General features: G+C 32.3%; 1 protein-coding gene across 1 annotated transcript in view; it reads right to left on the reverse strand.

The window, feature by feature from the left end:
• The window catches only part of CADM2 (cell adhesion molecule 2), a 248,822-nt gene that overhangs the window by 116,105 nt on the left and 119,623 nt on the right, over window positions 1–13,094 (reverse strand). Inside the window, exon 6 of the mRNA XM_057697218.1 lies at window positions 1,051–1,141. Within this exon, the coding sequence (XP_057553201.1) occupies window positions 1,051–1,141 (91 nt within the window). The remainder of the gene's footprint in view (window positions 1–1,050; window positions 1,142–13,094) is intronic.

Raw genomic sequence — 13,094 nt, forward strand, 5'->3', positions numbered from 1 at the left:
AGTTCTAAAATATCAATACTGTGATAAAGAAAGTGAATTCACTTAGTGTGTTAAAAAGAATAAAACAGTACAATTGAGGAAGTTGAAATTTCAGGCTTCTATATAAAAACTACTTTAGAAAAATTCATCACGTGATAATATGAAATTTACACTTAAATAACAAATGTTATCAGAAACAAATTTTTGTAATTAAATTTGATTTGCACAAAAGCTATCCCATATAGTTATGTATAGAGAACAATTAAATTCCTCCCATTAATATTTAAACAGAAATGCAAATCAATTGGAAGCTTCTAAAAAGATCAAACAAATGACTTTCAGCTCCAAGCAGAGTGTTACTATAGAATGAAAAAAATCACTTCCAATGAAATAATCCTTATTTGGATACTCTATACTTGAATTTTCTATTAAATATAGACTTTCTATAAGTTAGCTGTTTATAAACATGTACGTAAAAAAGTAAAATTTTAGTGTTGAAATGATGTTAGAATTCATTATTCTACCAATGAAATAGCTGTGTAACTGAAAATGTTGAGTCTGTGACCCTTTTCATTCACATTACCTCCAACCATATCACATTCACAAATTATGTCTCATGGGGCTACATTAGACGGGTAGATCTGATTTCCCTTATGAAGATGATTTCCCATGTAACTAAAACTTGGGCATATTTTGAGGGTTCAATATTTTCAAAGTTTTTCATGAGAGAAATAAGTTCAGCACATGTAACTTCTATCAATCTGATGATGTAAAAACATTGACTGATTAAGTCTGTACTCCTTTCAGTTTGAAATATCTTAGTGGAAAAAAGAAAAGAAAGAGAAAAAAAAATCACAGCTGGAAACCTTCCCAGAAACTTCACTGGATGACAAAATACAAGACCAATCTTCCACAGATACTTAATGAAGACATGGTTCAGGGGGTTTTCTGTTCTGAGATCACTTTGCCCACCAAGATAAGACAAAAATAGTGGATTTCTGCAGTTAAAGCCTGCAATCAAAGCAGGATAGAAGAAAAAGTGAAAAACTTTACACTCATTAAATCACTTACAGTGGTTTTCCTTTGGATTCACAAGTCAAAATTAAAGGCTGTCCTTCTTGTGGAAAAGGAGTGGATGGTATAATCTTAACTGATGGTGTATCTGGGGGGAAAAAGAAATATTAAGAAAGATCATTACACAGATATAAAACTGTATATTTAAAAATTGTACATCATGGTGTACGTTCAGGCCATTTCTCACAATTGTATATATTTATAAAAGATTTCTTAGCTTTACTGAAACTGGGTCTGCAATTTTAAGAAGCTACCATCCTGTCCTGGAAAAGCTTACAAAAATATCTGAATATCTTATGAGCACCACTGTTGTATTATTTCTGAAATCTGAATTTAAAAGTGAAATTGCAAAAAGTGGTTCAGATGAATATCAAGCATTTCATACAATTGTTTCTTCAACTATTTATAGATGGCTATGAATACTATTATTATGGACTGAATGCATTTATGTGCATTTGAATAACAACACTTTCATTGTTGCAGGAACACCAGGGACTCACAATAAGGAAACCACAAAGAACTCAAGATCAACCACTGTCTCACAAGCATTATGCAGAATCTTTTTGAAACTGCAGTAATGCAGCACTTAGCACATGCTGTTTGCTTTAAAGCACAGTTAGCAAAATGTCTGAAATAGTTACTTAGAATATTACTAAAAGTTAACATTTTGTTATATATGCTACAACATAATTGTTACAAAGTTATTTCCATTTAACAATAAAATCATCCTCGGAAGAAGGTGCAAAAATACTTTGAGACATTTATATTTATAACTTTTATGCCATGTAATATTGTTTAATCAACACAGATTCATATTACAAAGAGAAAATGGAAAATAAACTAAAAAAAAAAGAGATAGTATAAACAAGCTCATTCCTTTATGACACGTTGCTAGTCCCGGCTTTGTATGGTTCACAGTCAATATGGAACCATCTCCTCCTCTTGTCTCCATATCCTCAACAGTAAACAAAATAGGCTCTGATTGTTTCAGGGAGTCACAATTATTTTCACCCTTCCCTTAGTTGTGACAGAAGAACTGAACTACCCTGAGGTTATAGTCATTCTATGTCTGAAGCCAATTAAATAAGTATCAGTTAAGTGTGTAATTTTTAGGTTAGTTATCTTATTTCAGGAAGATATTCAGATTTGTCATACATAGAACAATAAACAAGATCCTGTGGAAGGCCTTATAAATTATTTATACTTTTCAAATGCATTCTTTCTCAATCCTTTAAAGAAAAAAGTCCATTGAAGCTAATCAACAATAACATCCTGTTTACAAATAGGCATTCCATGTACATCATGGCAAGAAACTGTAGTATAAAATAACCGAGGAAGAAAAATTAATCTGAAGAAATATGACATATATTGTCATATTTTTAACCAGTATAAAAAATAATTTAATAAAGGATTGAAATATACTTCACTAATTTTATTACCATCACATTTATGGAATCAGTTACCATGATGATCATATAATTTTGTCTTCCAAAGCAGAACACTTTTAAAAGTAAAGAGGAAATATTAATCTAATTATACAGAATAACAAGTATGAACCAGAATGATTCTGGGAAAATGAGGGCTATCATCTTTTAAACTTTGGCCATATATACATTTAGCAAAATTTAATTTCATCCTGACATGTAAAATATAGCTTCAATTCCAAAAAGAATTGGCAGAAGAAAGATCAGAAAAGTGTGACGCTGGGAAACAAGAGTTGTGTTACCTTGTGTACCTGTGCTGATGAATTTTATGGGTCAACTTGGCTACATTGTGCAGTACCCAGGTATTTGGCCAAATATTCATTATTCTGGGTATTCTAGTGAGAGTGTTTTGGGAAATGATTAACAGATCCCTCTCCCTAATATGGGTGAGGCTTATCTGACAAGTTGAAGGCCTGAATAGAACAAAAAGGCTGACTCTCCCACAAATAGGAGAGTATTCTTCCTGTCTGATGGCATTTGAGCTGGAACATCATCCTATCCTCAGATCAAACTGAAACATCTGCTCTTCCTGGGTCTTGAGCCTGCTGGCTTTCAGACTGGAACTATAACATCATCTCTTCTGGTTTCTCAGGCTTTTGGACTCAGAATGGAACTAAGTCATCAGCTGTTCTGGTTCTCTAGCTTGCTGACTCAGCCTGCAGATCTTGGAATTTGCACCTTTCTGAAAAATCCTATTAGTTCTTTTTTTGTTGTAGAACCCTGACAATTATAGAATCCTTACAAACAGACCCTGAGATATTTCTTTTATGGGGAGTGACCTCAGGGAGCATCGGGAAGTGAGATAGGAAAGGAAGTAAATCGAGAGTGTGTTATTGAGTAGATTACACTGTGGGCAGCTGGGATTCAATCCTGCTGTGGAACTCAGACAATGGAAGGTTTGCATCAGAGTCATCTCACTTGATGGGTAAGGCAGAGGAGTATTTAGGGAATATTGACCAATACTCATTAGTGTTCAGTTGAGGATTCCTGGGGGTGGGGATGCAGGTGTTATTTCCCTGGCACCCCTGGTCTACTCAGTGCACAGGAATAGTGTGTGCTCAAGGGACATGGGCAAGTCACCCCCAGTATCTGCAAAATACATAGTGGCAAAATACATAGTGGCAGGCAGTTGTTAGAAGAGAGGAAAACAGATTATAATCTCATTTCTCTTAGTTCTGTCTGTATAAGTAATTTATTAGAGGTGAGAATTTGTATAACAAATGGTCTCCTGAAGCATGGTTCAGCATTCCCTTTAGATCAAAATACAAGTCACTCATTTCATGTCTGAATTACTCAAAATGTTGATTAGTCTTTGCTCCTAAGAATTATCTTTCCTGGGGCTTTTTTTGGTTTTTTGCTTTTGTTTTTTTTTTAAACACTCAACCTCAAAGCTCTTCCCCCACCCCATATCTGATTCAACATATATCTCTCGCTACTCTTTTTCATATTCTGTTAGGTTGTCTTTCTGTATTTAACCTTTAAATACTGAAATCACCAAGAATGAGATTCACAATCTGTTCTCACATAATCTCTAGGTCCTTTTAGCCACACCCATCTCTTCAGTTTCTATCTACTCATTAATCACTCCCAGGTTTACATCCTAGAGCAGTTCTACACCACAAGCTACACTCATGTGTATGCAATACCTATTTGACATGTCCACTTAGATGTTGAAAAGACATGGCACATTCAGTATGTCCAAAATGAACTCAAAGTCTCCAACCCTCCCCTGACACATTCTTCTTCCAGCAATTTCTAGTTCTATAGGTACTGCCAGCCTCCATCCAGCTACATATACCAGACACCTCCTGTTCCCTTACCTTTTCTATAATCAATCAATTAATCATTAAGTTTGGTTGACCTATTTCCTAAATATTTTTGAAATCTACTCATTTCTTTTTTATACCTCCACAGCCTCTCTTTCATCTAGTGTACCACAATAGTGACTGGCCTCCCATGTCAGCATTTTACACCTCTAAATCTTATTTTTGAAACTAAACAAAATTGTCTCCTCAAACATAAATCTGATGACATTAATTTTCTGGTTAAAACCTTGCAGGGTAAGTCTTTGCCCTTACAATTAAAAGAAAAGTAATCAGTATAGTCTTTACTCCTATATGATCTACACATGCCTTGTAACACTCCATTCACTCTTTGAATTCCAGGTAATTGAACTTCCTTTCAGGTACTTTAATGAATATGTCTCATCTTAACTTCATACAAATTGTCTGAAATGCTTCATTTTGGGGGGATCCTTTGCTTTTTTAACTCTTTTAAATCTTAACTCAAATATCATTTGCTGAGGACAATTACTCATTACCCTCACATTTGGTCAGATACCTCTGCTGCATGTTCTCTTTTCCATCCCTGTGTAATTTTTATTTATTTATTTATTTTCTTTTAAAATATCTTTTATTTATTTATTCATTCATTCATTTATTGGCTGCGTTGTGTCTTCATTGCTGCACACAGGCTTTCTGTAGTTGTGGAGAGCAGGGACCACTCTTCGTTGCGGCGCGCAAGCTTCTCACTGCAGTAGCCTCTCTTGCTGCAGAGCATGGGGTCTACGCATGCGGGCTTCAGTAGTTGTGGCACATGGGCTCAATATTTGTGGCTCACGGGCTCTAGAGTGCAGGCTCAGTTGCTGTGGTACAAGGGCTTAGTGGCTCTGCGGAATGTGGGATCTTCCCAGACTGGGGCTCGAACTCGTATCCCCAGCATTGGCAGGCGGATTCTTAACCACTGCACCACCAGGGAAGCCCCCTTGTATAATTTTTAAAAGGCACTGCTGTATCCTCAGCGTCTAGCATAGTGCTTTATACAAAATCTGTGCTTAATAAATAAATTATTAAATGAAGGAACACACTAAATTTTTTATTTTCTTATTATCATTTTACTACATTAATTTAAAAATATTAAAAACTGTTCAATTGAAATTTTGTTGGGGCCTGCATCTGTATGTAAAAGTAATTTTAAATGTTCATGTCACAAACCTTAGATTGAGTTTTATTCTTAGCACATATTTAATTTAATTAAATGTCTACTGCTGTTTCTCTTCCTGGTATAAATTTTCTGCATTTGATAACAACTTTCCATGATTATACAAATGGCAATTTGTTTTTTAATGCATATACCACATAAATAAATGACTTTTCTCTCCTCATCTGATTTTAACAGGGAAGCATTCAATTGTGAAGAGATGTTTTTATATAATCAGTCAAAATTCTAGTTTATAGTTCTATGAAATGTCAGCATTCCTCTTTAAACATCAAATAGGTATTGCATATACATGAGTGTAGCTTGTGGTACAGAACTGCTCTAGGATGTAAACCTGGGAGTGACTAATGAGTAGATAGAAACTGAAGAGATGGGTGTGGCTAAAAGGACCTTAGCAATGTACACAAAATCACATTTTTTACCATACCAAAAACTTCAGTAATGTGATTATTATCTCAAATTCAACTCTCAAATTTTTTTTTAATTTTTATTTTATTGGAGTATAGTTGATTTACAATGTTGTGTTAGTTTCAGGTGTACAACAAAGTGATTCAGTTATACATATACATATATTCATTGTTTTTAAGATTCTTTTCTCATGTAGGTTATCACAGAATATTGAGTAGTTTCCTGTGTCCTTGTTGGTTATCTATCTTATATACAGAAATGTGTGTGTGTGTGTTCATGCCAAGCTTCCGATTAATTCCTTCCCACAGTGTTTACTTTTAAAATAACATTTTGAATATGTAACATTTCACATGGCCTAAAAGTCAAAATATTTAATTTATTTAATTAATTTATTTAAAATTAACTTTTATTAGAGTATAGTTGGTTTACAATGTTGCATTAGTGGGAAGGAAATCTTAATAACAAGAAGTAATTTGGGCTTTAATAGGTTTTTACTTAACAATAAAGATCTCTATCATTACTATTCCTATTATATTTTCATTACTCACTTTATTGTATCCATAAGGTAGCAGATCAGGCACTGTGAGTGAATTATCAATAACATTCTAGAAATACTTTCAAATTAGTATAGAACTCCTATTCTTACTCAGATATCTCAGCCAACAAAAAGACAAAACAAAACAACAACAACAAAAAACTGTAGTCATCTCAAAAACTGAGTTAATTTTAAAAGTCTTCAATTTCCAGGACTTCTTCAAAATATTTATTTTAATAATTGCATCCCCCAGTGTAAACATATTTTTCTATATTATTTATATATCAAAATGAATGAGGAATTTTTCATGACCAGAACAATGCACAATAAAAAAATAATTTTCTAAAATAATCTTTAAATTTATGCATATATTATGCTATTAATCTTTTTACTAATCCAGATGTGAAGGAGTCAGACAGTAAATACCACATGTCCAGACCTTTCAATGTATGTCTTTGCCAAGTTACTATTAAGAATTACAATTTTATTTGCCTCCGTCCATATTTAAGTTATTTGTAGATTTTCTTCTTGGTTGTAGTTTTTCATTACAAAAGGATGGGGGATATTTTTTTAACCAAAGTTTACTTATATAGTAATTCCATGCTTGCTTTGGAAATAATCTCTTTATTTTCCAGTCCAGGTGCAACATGAGTTGCATTTCATCCTGCTCCACTTCTTCACAAAACAGAATGACACTTTTTCTCTTTTTCTTCAATGTGTGGATGTGTATGATATTCTGTTTTAAAATTACTAGTACAATGTATTGTACTAATTAAACAGTAAAAAAGGGGGGGGGTTAGTAAAAACGCATTATCATTACCACTATTAATTCACTCTTGCTTTATCCTATATGTTAAAATCAGATTTTTATTTTTACAAACTAATAATTTCCATGTTTGTTTTAAAATGTCTTCAGATAAATCCACTCTAACACCACATTTAACATAAATTTATGTATGTAGTAATATAATATTTATTACATACAATATGTGATGTTTATGTTACTATATATACACACAAATGAATGACAGGGAACTGTAAATGATTAGATATAAATTATTTCAGGATATATACTGCTATTATAAAACACTGCACTTAGTAAAATAAGTATTTTTTTCCACGTCTGCTTCATTCACCGCATTTTGAGCATTCAAAATCCAAGACCTATTCGACTGTGTGTTGTCAAATCCTAACAAAATGCTTGATATGTTATGAGTTCTTTAAAGGTTAGATGAATATATGAATAAGTTATTTCCTATTTCTCTCAAAATGCAAGCAAATGAGGAAGTTTTGCACAAGCATATGAAAATAGGAATATGGTCATTCACCTACAAATATTTTTTCACTACTTACTAACAAGCAATATATACAGATACTTTAAAAGCATAATGTTTCCTCTCTGAGGTTTTTTTCATAGGAAAAATATTATTCTTTAGAGTCTATCTTTAAAATTAATAAGATGTGAAAAAACATACTTTTAAAAGTATTATTTATTTTACTTTGACATTCAGGGGCTTAAGAAGCACAATTACTTTCAAAAGATAGAGTAATGGACAAAAAATTGGCTTTTCAAATTATTATTCAAAATTTTAAAAGCTTTATGAACTTGGTAAGTAAAGACACTTCCTGTTCTATTTGAATGATTCAGTATTTGAATCAAAGTAAAGATACTGATCCAGTGGAATGGATTTTCCATATTTTTAACAAAGATTTTAGAAAATTGAGAAGATCTGTGATGAAACTACTATTAAATCACCTAATGGACAATCTGAAAGCACAGCTCTGACAGTATTTAGTGTCTGTCAGTGGTTCAACAACATTTATTTATCTCTACGGGTTTTGTAGGTAGATGAATGAAAAGTTTTAAGTCAGTACCTTACCAATAAAAAAATCATTCTGTAATCAAAGAAATACAACAGAAATTTAAAATTATATTAAAGTAACACCTAGCCTGTAATGATGGTGATGCCCAAATTGCTAAATAAGGGAAGCAATTATAAACTAACATCTAATATTAGTTTACTGTATCATTCTACAGTGTATAATATATTGAATTGAGTGAAGATGGTTTATAAGTTAAAGCAGTAGTTATTTGCATTGCTTATGGAATGTGGATCTTTGGGTGAAAGTGTTATATTAATAATTTTACTTGTCCATAAAAATCATTTCCTGTGAATACTCCCAAATGATTCATTTAACAAACAGTTTTATAGGTCCTAATACATGTAAGGCACAGTACTATTGCCCAGTTCTATCCATTGTTTCGCTAGAATTGCAACATTATAACATTATAACATTGTACATTTTAACATTCACACTGTAACACCTAAAGCTCAGGTGTTAGTTTTCATAAACACTGCTACTGAGTGCTTAGTGTGTTCTTAGAAAAGCAAGCTCATCAGAGGAGAGGTTATTTCTATTTTGTACTCTGGTTTATCCTCAGTCCTAGAATAACTCCTAGACCTCAACTAAATATTTGTTGGATAAATGAGTAATGACTTTTTGTAAATTTTTCCAACTACTGGTTAGGACTACAGTGTGTTATCAAATCAAATTTATTTGTCACAGCTATCTTCTAATAATTATAAACACTGATAAAATACTTGGCAATAAGTTATTATTGTAAATGCTCTGTATGCACTGGCTCATTGAATTCTTTCATACAGCATAAAAGGTAGGTGCTAATGCTCACCTACTGTACAGAACAGGAAATTAATACTCAGAGAAGAAACTCACTCTAGTTACACAATCATAAATCACCTTAGGCAGTTTGAATCTCTCTTTCCTGATCTTAATGACACCTCAATAACTTTGTTTCTTGTTCTTTCTTAGACTACAAAAGGGATTGATGCTTTTGGTAATAATCTCTGTGTCCTCTACTGATCTTTAAAACCAACTCTTTCACCATCTGGCTGAATTGGAATGTGGCCCCAGAGTTGCTTTTACTCTATATGATCTGCAAGTTGTAAAATGTATCTGACAACATTACTGAGTTCTATGTATAATTTGTCTGTCAACCTGTCTCTCTTTTCCTCCCTCTCTCCCTCCCAACCTCCATCTCTCCCTTCTTTCCTTCTCTCCTTCCCTTCCTTTCTCTTTTAACTCTCTCACATCTCCCTCTCACATCTTTTTTCCTCTTTGACAGATGAAAATATTCTTTGGGTGAAGGTGGTTAAAAGGTACAAACTTCCAGTGATAAGATTAATAAGTTCTGGAATGTAATGTACAGCATGGTGGCTATAATTAACAATACTGTAGCGTTTATTTAGAAGTTGCTAAGAGAGTAGATCTTAAAAGTTCTTATCAAAAGAAAAAATTGTAATTATGTGAGGTGATGGATTTTAACTAACCATTATGTTGTAATCACTTTGCAATATATACATATATTGAATAAATATGTTGTACACCTTAAACTAATTTGATGTCATATTTCAATTATACATCAATAAGACTGGAAAAAATTACATGTATGTGTATACATGCATATATACGTATATATTCTCTTATCTTATTCATTGCAATATACCCTTCTCACCCACATATTCCCCGCCTCCATGAATAACAAAGAAATATCCCCACAGAAAAATTTTGCCAAGCGGAATTTAGAAACTTTTAAGCATTTTACAGATGAAAGAGTTGCTATTCTTCACCTTATAGCAATTGTATTATATAAAGTTTTCCAAACAAAATAATTTGTACAGCACATTTATAGAGATCGCTTGCTAATTACATTAATATCAAAGAAAAATATGCACCAATTCACCTTTGCGAAGCCATTTTAGAGTTTACTTTGAAATAGTGGCTCTCAATTAGGGACAATCTTGTCCCGCATGGATATCAGACAATATCTGGAGACACTTTTGGTTGTTACAGTGTAGAGGAGAGGTAGAGGTGATACGTCTGGCATCTAATGAGTAGAACCCAGGAATACAGATAAACATCCTATCATGCACAAGACAGCCCCTCCACAAAAAAGAATTACCTGAAGCAAAATGTCAATAGTGTCCTCCTCTAAAATATTTATATTTACTCACTTCATTACCTATATCTCTTCCCTGTTACAACAGATTGGGAAATACTAGAGAACTGTGAAACTGTGTGTATGTACGTGGGATGTTTGGACTTCCAGAATGAAGGAAATGCTGAATATTCTAAGACCATTATGATACTTTCCCGAAATAAAAAGCTACAAAGCAAGAGTGGGTTGACATACCCAGAGTTAACCAGAATGATTTCAGCTACAGCACTATCCGCTGTTTATTCCCTCTGTGTAAGACTGACTTTTTCTAAGATGTCTGATTTATTTTTCTGTTCGTAATATTGCAGTAAAACTCAAACTTTCACTTTCCTTTTAGTGCTCACAATACTCTTTTCATAATGCTCAAAATTGTCAAGTACTTTTCCTTCAGCAGTCTGTTAAATTCCTATAATTCTAGTAAAAATTTATTCTTGTGCCAATCATTTATGTAACAAATACATATAAATTATATGTATATTTAATATGTACAAGATACATTGCTACTACTATGCAAGTGCTATATATCCATAGTAATTTTGTCCCAATAAAAATGATATATCATGTACGGTTAAAAACAATGCAAAATTCAAAACTAAAAGCACATAGCACTCTGATAAAATATTACAGGAGTTATGGAAAAAGAGATTATACATATTTGTCAGAAACCAAGAAAGTTACCTAGAGAAGTGGTACTTAAAAGAGTTCAAACAATACATAGTACTTGAACTAGCAGAATTTTTCTAGAGGGAAAGAAAAGAAGGGAACTTGAGGCAAAGAGCTGGTGTAGAGAAGAATGTGGACTGTAACTGAGGCATCTAAAAGTACTGTAAAGTATAGAGAGCATTATCTAAAAAGGGGTGCTAAGAGCAGCATTATAGGGGATTGTATTTTCAAAGCCTTGAATTTCAGACTGAAAAATTTGGACAGTATCTTAGAGGCAATAAGAAATCATCTTAAGGTTGTGATCAAGTGAGTGTCAGGCTCAGAACCAGTTTTAGGAGATATTTGGCAGTGCGTAAAACTGATCAGATCAGTGAGCAATTTAAAGCAAATTATGTCTCTACGATAAAGTTGAGCCACACAGAAGATCTTAAGGAGAGAAAAAGATAGCAGTAAAAATATAGATAATAAATGCATCAACATTTTTGTCTATATTCTAATTCATAAATTCCTACAGTTGTGGGCTCTATGGTGCATTACTTTAAGTGCATTTTCTCTGTATCTCATTTATTATCCTTACTTACATTTTAGCTTAAAATAATTGTTTCTCCAATATTTTATTCCAGTTACTAGAATAACTGTAAAATATGTAGGAAATAAAGAAATTTATAATTTAGGTATTTGTAAAAATTAAATAATAAAATAAATAGAATTTAGAAATTTATCAAATGAAACTCTCCTATATTAATAGTCTGATGTAGTGATGTAAAATGCATAGTTTTGATTTGATATTGTTGATACAGTTAGCTGCGCTTACGAGGGCAGAAACAAATTCAACTAGTTGATAGCTTCAACACTGGAGATGGTTTACTTAGGAAAAGGCATCAGGAAGGCTGCTTGTCAAATTTCATCAATAGATAGGACATGTTGACACTTCTGAAAGCTCATTTTTGTAAAAAAAGCCTTCATATCATCATTTAAAGGACAAAATTTAAAAAACCTAAACTCATTGTGTTTCTAAACATTTTCAAGCTGTTTATGTTTTTGGTGCTTTTCTAAAGACCATTTATCAAAAGCACTATGAAATGGTTTCATCATGGGGGCACAAAATGAAATAATAAACAATGAAGTGAACACATTTAAAGTTGTTTTAGGTTTTATAAATCTGCCATGGGGTGGCTTAAGCATTTAATGTTTATTTAACAAACACAGAACATTAATACATGATGTATAGGATAGGTTAAATATAATGATTTATCATAAAATTATAAAACTTAATGTAGAAGCTGATATTGCATTTCCTGTTTGTTAGCCATTTAGTCAACTACTAGGTTCATTTTTATTTCATACATTATCTAATCTTTAAAATGTCCCTTTACATATAATTTTGGTAAATATGAGAAAGGCCAAAATCATCACCATCATTCAAACACCATAATCATCATCAACAATAAAAATTATAATAATGATCCTTAAATTATTGGTATATTCTGAAACAGATTTAAAGTGAGAAAAGTTGAATGAAAAAATAACTATGTAGTTAGAGCAGAAGGTCTCTATGAAATTTCTCCTTTAGGATGAGGATATTTTATTTGTAGCTTTTGTTAATAAAAAAGAAAAAATGTTTTTAAAGTTGTTTTTATTTTCCTGATATTACCAAATTTAAGTTTGATCTTTATCAGTGTTGGTGAATAGTATATGTCCTAGGCAAAAACTACAAAGAAAAAAATCTCAATATTCTTTCTACTTATTTCACAGCTTCCTTGTTTGTATTTTGAAGAAAGGATAGAAAGGATTTGCTAAACTTTTTTTTAAAATTTTTATTGGCGTATAATTCTTTACAATGTTGTGTTAGTTTCTGCTGCACAGCAAAGTGAATCAGCTATACCTAAACATATATCCCCACTTTTTTGGATTTCCTTCCCATTTAGTCACCACA

The sequence above is a fragment of the Hippopotamus amphibius genome, chromosome 10, assembly GCF_030028045.1.
Source record: "Hippopotamus amphibius kiboko isolate mHipAmp2 chromosome 10, mHipAmp2.hap2, whole genome shotgun sequence".
NCBI classification, from domain to species: Eukaryota; Metazoa; Chordata; class Mammalia; order Artiodactyla; family Hippopotamidae; genus Hippopotamus; species Hippopotamus amphibius.